The 11,489-nt window shown below is 39.4% G+C and overlaps 1 protein-coding gene across 1 annotated transcript in view; it reads left to right on the top strand.

The window, feature by feature from the left end:
- Positions 1 to 1,699: 1,699 nt before the first annotated feature.
- LOC114045965 (cytochrome b reductase 1) overlaps positions 1,700 to 11,489 on the top strand; it is a 35,726-nt gene continuing 25,936 nt past the window's right edge. Inside the window, exon 1 of the mRNA XM_027866197.1 lies at positions 1,700 to 1,994. Within this exon, the coding sequence (XP_027721998.1) occupies positions 1,799 to 1,994 (196 nt within the window). The 5' untranslated portion in view covers positions 1,700 to 1,798. The remainder of the gene's footprint in view (positions 1,995 to 11,489) is intronic.

Here is an 11,489-nt window from a genome sequence, read left to right as displayed (position 1 = left end):
CACTTAACCCCAATTACTCCCACCCCCCAAAAAAACAGTACCTGGAATCCACATGTCTGCTTGGGGAGCTAAAGCCCTAATATGACAGCCTCCCAGAAAAGGCACTTACATTACTGGTCTTTCATTGCTGATACAGCAAGGTTAGACCCTAAGTTATTCATATGAATTGAACTTCAGTGAGTTTTATGAACTAAATCCTCCTGACTTGAAAGGCTTGGGACCTTCTTTATTGTGTGTGTATGTGTTTAAATTAATTTATTTATTTTTAATTTTCAACAATCACATCCAAAAGCTTTTGAGTTTTAAATTTTCTCCTTCTCCCTCCCTACCTCCTCCCCCAAGATGGCCTGAAATCTGATATAAGCTCTACATGTACATTCCTATTAAACATATTTTCACATTAGTCATGTTGTAAAGAATTAGAACTCACAGGAGGAACCACAATAAAGAAGAAACAAAACAAAACAGAAGGAAAAAAAAGAGCGAATAGTATGCTTCGATCTGCATTCAAACTCCTTTCTCTGGATGTGAATAGCATTTTCCATCATGAGACTTTTGAAGATGTCTTAGATCCTTGCATTGCTGAGAAGAACTGTCTATCAAAGTTAGTCATTGCATAACGTGGCTGTTACTGTGTACAGTGTTCTTCTGGTTCTGCTCACTTCACTCAGCATTAGTCCATACAAGTCTTCCCAGGTTTTTCTGAAGTCTGCCTGCTCATCATTTCTTATAGCACAATAGTATTCCATCACACTCATATACCACAACTTGTTCAGTTGTTGATGGGCATCCTCTCAATTTCCAATTCTTTGCCACCACAAAAAGAGCTGCTATAAATATTTTTGTACATGTGGCTCTTTTCCCCATTTTAATGATCTCTTTGGGACACAGACCTAGAAGTCGTATTGCTGGCTCAAAAGGTATGCACATTTTTATAGCCCTTTGGGCATAGTGCCAAATTGCTCTCCAAAATGGTTGGATCAATTCACAACTCCACAAACAATGCATTAATGTTCCAATTTTTCCACATCTTCTCCAACATTTACCATTTTCCTGTTTTGTCTTGTTAGCCAATCTGATAGGTGTGATGTCATACCTCAGAATTGTTTTGATTTGCATTTTTCTAATCAATAATGATTTAGTGCATTTTTTCATATGACTGGAGATAGTTTTAATTTCTTCATCTGAAAACTGCAAATCTAGCTCGGCTTCTACTGCACCATTCGACTTCCCTGTCCTTCCTCCCTCTCCATCCCTTCTCTCCCCGCCCCTTCCCCCGAAACTGGAACCACTTTCGGTTAGAAAGAAGGACTGAAGGCAAAAACAAACAAAAACCTCTAGACCTAAACCCAGAGAGTTCCTGCTTGGAGAAACTACACTAAAATAAGAAATGTTAAGTAAATCAAACACTAGAACAGTCTCTATGTGATGTAGAGGAATTCAGGGGTACTGAAGAAACAGGCGTCCTGAGACGGAGAGACACCCTCGAGGCTGGGGCGACTCTCATTTCCATTCGAGAAAATTCTCTTTAAGGGCCAAGCGCCCAATTTCTTTTCTTCTTTGCCCACCCCACCCACAAGCTTTCCCCCAAAGAGTGAGGACATCCCAGGGCTAGGAAGAAGAGCTGCTGGGCCCCTCCCCCGGGCGGGGACAGCCCAGAGAAGAAGAAGCTGCCCCCGCCCCGCCACCCAGTCTAGTGGGCCAGCAGCCGCTGAGGCCTTGCTACGCCTTTTCCTCTGCTCTGCCCGATGCCCGGGCTCCAGTGACTGGCACAGGCGGGTGCACGGAGCATGGGACAATGAAGATGATGGAGGGCTACCGGGGCTTCTTGGGTCTGCTAGTGTCTGCGCTGCTCCTTGGCTTCCTGTCGGTTATCTTCACCCTCATCTGGGTCCTTCATTATCGAGAGGGGCTCGGCTGGGACGGGGGCGCCCCGGAGTTTAACTGGCATCCAGTGCTGATTGTCACTGGCTTCGTCTTCATCCAGGGCCTCGGTACTGGAAGTAAAAGGGGATTGAGGGTTGGGGGTGAGGAAGGACGAGAGTCCTGGAGGGAACGCGCGGGGATTTAGACAAGTGGGGACGGCTCTGGGAAGCTCGGTCCTGGGGGGGGGGGGGGGGGGGGGTCACGATGGTATGGCCAGAGCGGGAGCGCGCAGGGACTCAGGAGAGGGGTACTGGCCAAGAGGATACTGCGTGCAAAAGTTTGCACAACACAGACTGGAGGCCCGCGGAAAGCTGCTTGTTGCTTTGGCAAAGGAAAGGAGAAAAACCTTGGAAAGCAGGACTGGATGGTTTTGAGATGGGAGGCTCCAGAGGAGAAGAGGCAAGCGTGCTTAGGAGTTTAGGGAGTTTAGGGAGAGAAGACTTTGGAGAGACTGTGCGCCGAGGCGGCTGGAGGGGAGGAGATGTGGGGAGATAGTTGTTGCAGACTCGGGCTAGACTTTATTAACTGTTTGCAGCAAGTCACAGGAGAAGATCTTCAGGCATAGTATTAACGAGACTAGAGACCGAAGCTGGGAAAGTTGCTTCGGCATTGACGTCTCTCCCCTCACCCGGGATCGTCCCAAATGCTTGAGGGTTGCTCTTGACCTCGCCCAGTCCCTGCCTCTGTCTAATTTTCCCCACCTCCTTAGACTTACGCCCATCCTCTGGAGGACCTAGCTCTTGCAATGTCACGAGAAAGATGCTGACTGAAAAAGACAGGGACTCGGGGTCCGGTATGGGGATCCAGGTCTTGAAAAAGCCTTCAAGTCAGTGATATGTGATATACTGTAAGAAAAATGTGTGAAGTTATCCAGTAACCGCGATAAATGCATTCATTTGGTTTAGTTCTCAGCTCCTTAAAGAAAAAAAAAATCATTTGAGCTCCATTAAAGCTTCTAGGGGGAGCAGCAAAGTCTGTTAGGCTTGCCTTGATGTATAATTAGATGGTTTAATCCTTACTTGTTTATGTTGTATGTAGTCAAGGGCTGAGCTGCTGCTGGCTTTCATGACTTCCCTTCCGGCAATGATTGAATACAGGCCGCCATGCAGTACTGTCACAGTTCCTGGGAGATCACGGGATCATAGGATCATAGATTCAGAATTTGGAAGAGACCTTTGAAGTCATCTAATGCAACCTCATCATTTTATAGGAGAGGAAAAACGAAGCCCAGAGAGGTTAAATTCAAAGTAAAGTAATTGCATTGGGCAACATACACTTCTGTTTGACCATTTCAGTATTTGTCTGGGAAGGATAAGGTTTGTTCTAGCTACTAGTCCTATAAATATCAAAGGGATGTGACACTGCAAAGCTCTTTTCCTTAGATAAAACATTCATTTTCCTGTGTTGTGTTGGATTGTCTCATCAGCCTCACTGTCTCATGTAAAAAGCATAGGATTGAGGAATAAGTATAGTATATTACTTACAAACCAACTCAGAAGAGTAACAGCATAGGAGAATTTTAAAATTGTTTAAACAAATTAGATCTTTAATGCATTAGACAGACCCAGTCAAAAATTTTGTAAATCACAATATGTCCATGGTCCAAATAGTGAAAGGATGCTGGCTTAAGATATTATGAAAAGCGTGGGAAGTAGTGGCTAGAGTCATATAGAGAGAGAGGAAGAAAGTACTGAGAAATCATATTCTTGGGAGTCATATCACATAATATAAATCTTATTTAAGCATTCCAAGTTGGGGTGTGATAGGGGTGATGAAAGAAGTCTCAGCTCCTCTACAGATAGATTTGTTTTGTAATTAATGGGGGCCTGGAACTGTCATTTCTGAAGTCATTGTTTAGTGGCCTGGAATTTAATTTTGTACTTTGGTCAGACACTAAGTTCATGTAGAAATATAAAAAAGTTTTTTTGGAAACCATGTTTAATCATCCATAAGGTTTCCTCCCACTAACAATGGATATTCTTAAACATTTACCTTTGTATTGCAGAAGGAGAGAAATATGTCCTGCTCATTCTCTTGAGGAAAAAAAAAAGTCTTCAGGTCAAGCCAGTATGAGAGCCTTTTAGTACTTACGGCACTAGCAATCTAATCTCCCTTCCAGCAGTGATAGGTAGTGGAGGATGCTATTAATGCACTATCTGTCTTTTTAGAGGCTTTCTCTCGCATGTGACAATAAGGGAGACATCACAAGAGTGAGTACCGGTGACCATTCCATACCCCATTTACTAGCATAATTCATAGGTATTATTAGTGAAACGGAAAAGAGGAAATTATGCTGATAAATTACTCTCTATCCAAAGCCACTGAAGCATAATTTCATTCTTGGAAGATCATCTGAAGTCTGAGCCAGAGAGGTTAAGATCACTTTAAACACTCATCCTATTGACTAAAGTAAAAAGAAAAGCTTCTCCAACTCTTCAGACCAAGCCTTTAGTTGCTTCTGGGACCATAGTGGACTTCCAGGCAGCTATGTGCTAGCAAATGTTTAACAACTGGCTCTCTGGGTGGGAGTGGGGATGTACTTGCCACACACTTCTAAATTTAATCTGTATTTTTAGCATTTTCTCAATCACTTTCATAAGTCTAGAAAATCTGCAAAACAATAAATCAAGTCCTGATTTGTAGCATTTGCTGATTTTCTATGTGTAAATGCTCACATTGAAAATTTAATCATCTACTCTTCAGAGCAGCACCCCCATGCTTCCAGGGGACTGTGAGGGCTGGTGAGGAGGGAAGTTTGGAAATCATTATTCCCTTCTTAAAATCAGGGAGAGGGAGAACAAGAAGTAAATTATTTGGTTGGTTGACTGAAAAAGTAAAATATTTCAGTAAATATAGGAATAGTCATAATTCTCTCTATTCTTCCAAATTTACACACACACACACACACACACACACACACACACACACACCATTGACCCTTTGGGGAAAAAAAGGGAGAGAAACAGGTGAATAATAGACTATACCATGTTAACTTTACAGAGCAGAAAGTAGTCTTCCTATGATTTGAATTCATCCTATAAATGAGGACTCACTTCAGTTTCAAACATGTCTATTATATCCAAAAGGGGCCATCCATTCTCTGAGGGGGGTTTGAAGGTGACTATGACATAAGCCTTGACTACATTAAGACATTACTATACAACTCAGCATAGTAAGACCATAGAAGAGTTGTGGAATTCTTTATGAGAATTAGATCTTTAATGCCTCATAAAGACCTAGTTAAAAGTTGTGTAAATCACAATATATCCAAAAGTTAATGCAAAGAAAAGAAATAAATGAAAAGAATACACCAGATGTAATGTTATTTGGAAGCAGTGAGTTCTTCCAAAGACAAAACCTGAAATATTGGGGAATTGTTTTCTAAAATTGATGTTGGAAAGGAAAATAATTAACATAGAGATTGTAAACTGTGTTATATTAGACTTTTACTATTTATAATTGTTATGCTGCCAGAAATGAGATTTGACCTGTCAAATCTGTATTACTGAACATGTTATAATAGGGGGAGAGAGTTTTGATTTATTGAATTGTGATACACAGAATACAGTGTTAATATATTATAAAAGTGCTTTGCATATTCAATCAATTAACAAGTATTAATTAAGTACTGATATAACTCTAGGCACTGTGCTAAACTCTGTGCATACAAAGACTACAATTAAAATATCTCTGCCCTTAGGGAGTATACAGTTTATTCTCCTACACATTTAAGTATATACAAAATACAGAGTGTTCCAAAAGTACAGTTACATTATAGGAATAATGACTGAATAAGCAGGGAAACATGAACTAAAAAATAGGAATTAAAGAAAATCAGATTAACCTCAAACCCTTACAGAATCATCTATCTCTCTATCTCATTCCCACACAGTATAGCATAATGGATAGACATCCAGCCTCGGTGCCAGGAAGACCTGGGTTCAAATCCTACCTTTGACATATAATTGATATGTAATCCTCAGCAAATCATTTAACCTCTCAGTGCTCTAGGCAAATACCTAAGACTACAAGTTTCAGAGAAGTTGCCAACCTGCTTTGGCGGAGAGACCTTCCTCATTAGGAAGTTCCCTAAACCAATGAAATTACATATAGACCTAGAAAAACTGCAAACCTAAGGAAATTAAGAAACCCAGTGGAAATATCATATTCTCTGAGCTGAATGAAAAGAGTAGCAAAGAGAACTTTGAAAGGCGTTTTATGCCTACATAAAAGGAGTAATCCTCATTAAATTGGTCTATCACCTGGAAATCTGAGAAGCAACCCTGGAAAAGAAGGCCACAGAAAGGATCCAAACAAATAAGAAAAATCTCCCTAATCAGTAGTTCATGTTTTGAAAAGCTCAGAATGAACAAACATGCTGTCTGATAAAAGGTAGAAACTCGTAGCCTAAATCAGATTTTGTTTCCTTTATGCTTTCCACATCTAGGCCTTTTCTTCCTGGCCTATTCAATATAATTCCAAGGAGGAAAAATCTGGTAGTGTTGGAATCTTTTAAAGTTGATTTTGTTGGAGTCAGGCAAGAAGTATTTTTCATCTAAGTTACTATGTTCAGGTTGGATTTTTAGAGGCACAGCTATGGAAGGAAATTAAGATTATTTCCTAAAAGGCCACAGAAATATTCCATTGGTGTGTATAATAGTGACCAAATTTTAATATACATTCATTTATTCATTCAGTAAATAAATATGTACTGATCTACTGTTATATCCCAAGGAGTGTGTAGGCACTGAAAGACATATAAAGAAGAAAACATTGTCCCTGACTTAAGAAACTTAGATGATATAATACCAAATTTGCATATATATAATGCATATAAGTAATTACAATGCAAAGTATAATGAGAAAATTCAGTAAGAGAACCAAGTAGTAACATAGTTAAGAGAAGGGAGAAATTAGCTGTGAAATACTGAATATTATGTGAAAGGGCTCAAGGATTTTTTTTTAAAGTGGTAAAGATTAGAGAGAGGCAGCTCAGTATAGTAGAACAAGCATAAGATTTGAAGCTGAGTTGGAGGAAGGAGGGAGCTAAATACTGGTTTTGCTACTTATTGAGATAATGGAAGTGCTTTACAAAACCCTGGATAAATGTCACTCACCTGTGTGGCCTGGCACAAATCATTTAACTTACCTGGGCCTCAGTCTCCCATCTGAAGAATGAGCAGGTTGACTAGATTGAATTGTAAGGTCTTTTCCAGCTATAACATATCTACCCCAAAAAAATCTACAAAAAAGGAAAAAAACCTCACTTCAAAAACTAGAAGAATGTTAATATTAATTAAGAGTAATAATACTAATTAATAACATTATTAATATTAAGAGTAATAAGTAATAAGATACGGTAATGGTAATAATAAGTAATAAGAGTAATTAAGAGTAATAATATTAATATTAATGCTAATACAAACAAAATGACAATAAAAGGAATAATAATTTAAAAAAAACATTGATAAGTGGTTCTTTGTTTGGTCCTTTATTAAGAAAACCAGAAGTTCATACCTTCTAAGAGTTTGCAACCTGAGCTCATCATCTGAATTTTTATTTTTCACTTCCAAATCAAGGGATGAATAAAAAAGTAGGTAAGAAGTAATGGTTTAATTTACTGATGTCAGAAGTCTTCATATAGATGTAGTTAGGTGGAGTATATTAATGTTAGAGAAATTTTGTCTTCAAGTTGTTTTGAATTGGTACATCTGTAGATTGTAAAAGCCCAAATCTTCCAAAATAGGGTAGATTTGTTATTTTTGTATGATCATGTTAGCTTTAGGGTGGGGTGTGCCTGGGGCCTTTTGCTTTACTTAGGAAGGATGGAGAGGGACCACAAATGTGCAGATATATATAGATATAGATATAGATATAGATATAGATATAGATATAGATATATAGATATATCTATATATCTATATCTATATCTATATATGTAATGCCTACTTTTTGCCTCATGCATATTTTAATGTTCTTAGAGGAGAGCCAACAAGAAAGATCTGAGTTTCTGCCCTTTTCCAATATAGTTGAAACTGTATTGATTGCCCTCGTGTTTGTGCTGTTGCAAGTAACAATACTATAATTCAGTACCCCTCTTATGGTGTAGTAGATAGAGTACTGGACCTGGACTCAGGAAATCTTATCTTCATCAGTTCAAATCTGGTCTCAGACATTTACTAGCTGTGTCACCCTGGGCAAGTCACTTAAACCCTGTTTGCTTTAGTTTCTTCATCTGTAAAATGAGCTGGAGAAGGAAATGACAAACCACTCCACTATGTTTGCCAAGAAAACTCCAAATGGGGTCACAGAGAGTCAGACACAACTCAACAACAACCCCCCTATTCTGTCCATATAGAGAGTTTCTGCACAAGAAAACTAGTCCAGGGCCTGGTCCCATGGTGTGGAAGCAATTCCCTAGGAATCTGCCTTGGTTAGTAAGTTCAGTTGTTAAAGTATTTTGTTAAGGGAAAGGATTTGGCCCTAAAAAGATTCAATTTTGCTTTTGCATGGGAAAGATTACACCCTGGATGCTGGCCAGCCATTTGTTCCAAAGGGGGCTTGGTTAAGAGAGTTTAGCTAAGTTGCTAAACTTATCATTTCTGGAAAAACAGCCTTTAGATGGATCATTAACTGTGAACCAGAAACATTATTTTCATACATGAAAAGCAGTATATGGAACTTTCTGGAAGTAGACTAAGTGAAATTAACTTGGGTAGGGCACTGATTCACTAGACATTAATACACTTGACCCCAATTAGCCTTTACTTAGCTGAGTAGCAGTTCAGCCAACCTCTATGAGGTTTATCATGCTTTTACACTGAAATGAAGCAATCAGACATTGGTTAAACACAGACAGATTCGGAATTGCCAGACCCCAGGGATAATCTAATTCAACCTCCTCATTTTACAGATGAGTAAATTGAGGCCCACTCTATAATTCTAGCCAAAAATACTGTTAACAATTATCCAAGTCTTATTTAGCAGCCTTTTTTTTTTTTTGTGAGGCAATTGGGGTTAAGTGATTTGCCCAGAGTCACACACCTAGTGTTATGTGTCTGAGGCTGGATTTGAACTCAGATCCTCCTGACTCCAGGGCCGGTGCACTATCCTCTGTGCCCCCTAGCTGCTCCAACAGCCTTTAATTCCTGTCCTGACTCTTGACCCCATTTCAGATCTTTTTGGCAAAGATAGTGGAATGGTTTGCCATTTCCTTCTCTCGATCATTTTACAGAGGAGGAAATTGAGGCAAACAGGGTTAGGGTCACACAGCTAGTAAGTGTCTGAGGCCAAATTTGAACTCAGGTTCTCCTGACTCCAGGTGGCACTCTATTGTCTGAGCCATCTAGCTGCCCTGGCACAGCACTCTTTTCTGGATGAAGCCTCTGAGTCTCAGAAAGGTTGTGATTTGCCCATGGTCACATAGCTAGTATATTTCAGAGACAGGACTTGAATCCCAGTCTCCTGACCTTAAGCCCAGCATCCCTTTACATTAGGGGTTTTTACCCTGGGATCTATGAACTTATATTTTTTTTCTTTTTATTTTCAGTTCCAAGTTTTCTCTGTCCTTCTACTCCCTCCCCCACTCCTTGAGAAGGCAAGAAATATGATACTCATTTTATATATGGAGTCATGCAAAATATTTCCACATCAGTCATGTTGTAAAAAAAAGACAAGAAAAATGAAGAAAAAATATGCTTTGATTTGCACAGATTCTTCTTCTAGAGGTAGATGACATTTTTCATCATGGATCCTTTGGAGCTTATATTTTTGGGGAAAAATTTTATAACTATTTTACTATAGTTGATTTCCTTTGCAATCCTATGTATTTTATTTTATGCACTTAAAAACATTATCTTGAGAAGGAATCTAGAGGCTTCACCAGACTTCCAGATAGGTCCATGATCCTCAAATGGTTAAAAACCCCTATTCTAGAGGAATCCTTTTTTTTTTTATTCCTACCTAGTGTTAATGGTTTTGTCTTCTCAAGTTCTCTGCATATGCTATCTGTTTGTACTATTATTGCTCTTCCCTCTCAGAATGCAGTTTATTAATTGACACAGTACATTTCTTACTGGTAATTTGTGTTTTCCTATATAAAATTTGAGGTTTATTTTATCAGACAGGGGACTGAGCTTCACTTTCAAAAAGAAAAGACAGAAACAGGACTTTGCTCTCCCTTTTTTTCTTGTTTTCTTTTTTTTTAGGCAACTGGGGTTAAGTGACTTGCCCAGGGTCACACAGCTAGTAAGTGTCATGTGTTTGGTCTGAGGTTGGATTTGAACTCAGTTCCTCCTGACCTCAGGGCCAGTGCTCCATCCACTACGCCACCTAGCTGCCCCAGGACTTTGCTCTCTTAAGAGATGTTAGGATTGATATAATAGGATTCTGCTACTCAGCTGAGTAGTTTCCTGTAAGAAAATCCAAAAAGGGTTGATCCACTTGATGTACAGTTATCTGGATGGAAAAATTCATTCATCTGTGCAGGTGTTTTGTCTACACAATGTAAAATACCTGATTTTCTTTTTTGGTTGTTTGGTTTTTTTGCAAACCTAAAGACTACCATTGTTTTTTCTCAATATTGCTTTTGTATTGAGGATGTTAGTAACTTCAAGAAGAGATGCTCCCGATTGCTGCCAGGATCTGGAAATAAGACTAAGAGGTTATCCAAGTAATTTCATTTCATTTTTTCAGAGTTTTCAGTTTCATGGTATTCATGCTGGGTGCCAGTCTTAATTGATGAGGATGGGAGCTAGACCCCAAAAAGGAAAAACCCAGGATTAGACTATAATCCCATCAACTGGCCTTTCTTTGTGGCTATGCCCAATTTCCCAATTCTGTTACCCTTAACCTAGTCTAGCCCTCTATTGTTTTACCCCCCTATAGCCCCTGGCCATTTCCCTCACTTAAATTTAGCTAGGTTCTATTCTTTCTTGGCCACCACGTCACTGGTATTCTGTTCACCCCAGTTTACTGGCCACTCCCATTCAGATCTTCCTCAGACCCCTCCTCCAGTCACCCCAAACTACCTGGCCACTCCTAGATCCCTCCCATAGTCTTTCTGTATATAAGGTCCATCTTGTCTCCATTAAGATGCTCAGATTCTTAAAATCTAGCCACTGCTCAGATTCTTATAATCTAGCCAATAGTTCACTAACATTCAAACACCTTAAGAGTCTGCCCAATATGACAGATGTTCTAATAAACCTTTGGCTGAAATGTTTGTCTTTGGCTGAAAGAAGGCTTGGGTTGAATTCTTTCAGGCAGGACCCATGTATGTATTCTGATGTCGGGGTCCCAGTACCCCTGACCCTTAAACCTCATCATTTATTTACAGGCCTATTTCAAAACAGAACCTCTCTGGTAGGCATAGCAGAGGCCTTTGGAAAAGTTTGTATCCATGAGGGTCTCAACCTTTTCAATTCAACTTGAGGTCTATTGAATAGACTTATTGTTTCCCAGAGTACATTAGGGAAGAGCCTTAAGCAGCAATAATCTCTTTTTATACATTCAAATAAGAAGGGCAAAAACTATGTTTAACCTTATTCAAAGTACTGAAGGGA

Source organism: Vombatus ursinus, unplaced genomic scaffold, assembly GCF_900497805.2.
Source record: "Vombatus ursinus unplaced genomic scaffold, bare-nosed wombat genome assembly UNPS02014779.1, whole genome shotgun sequence".
NCBI lineage: Eukaryota > Metazoa > Chordata > Mammalia > Diprotodontia > Vombatidae > Vombatus > Vombatus ursinus.
Note: the sequence above shows the minus strand (reverse complement) of the source record. Positions and strands in the feature narration are given on the sequence as shown.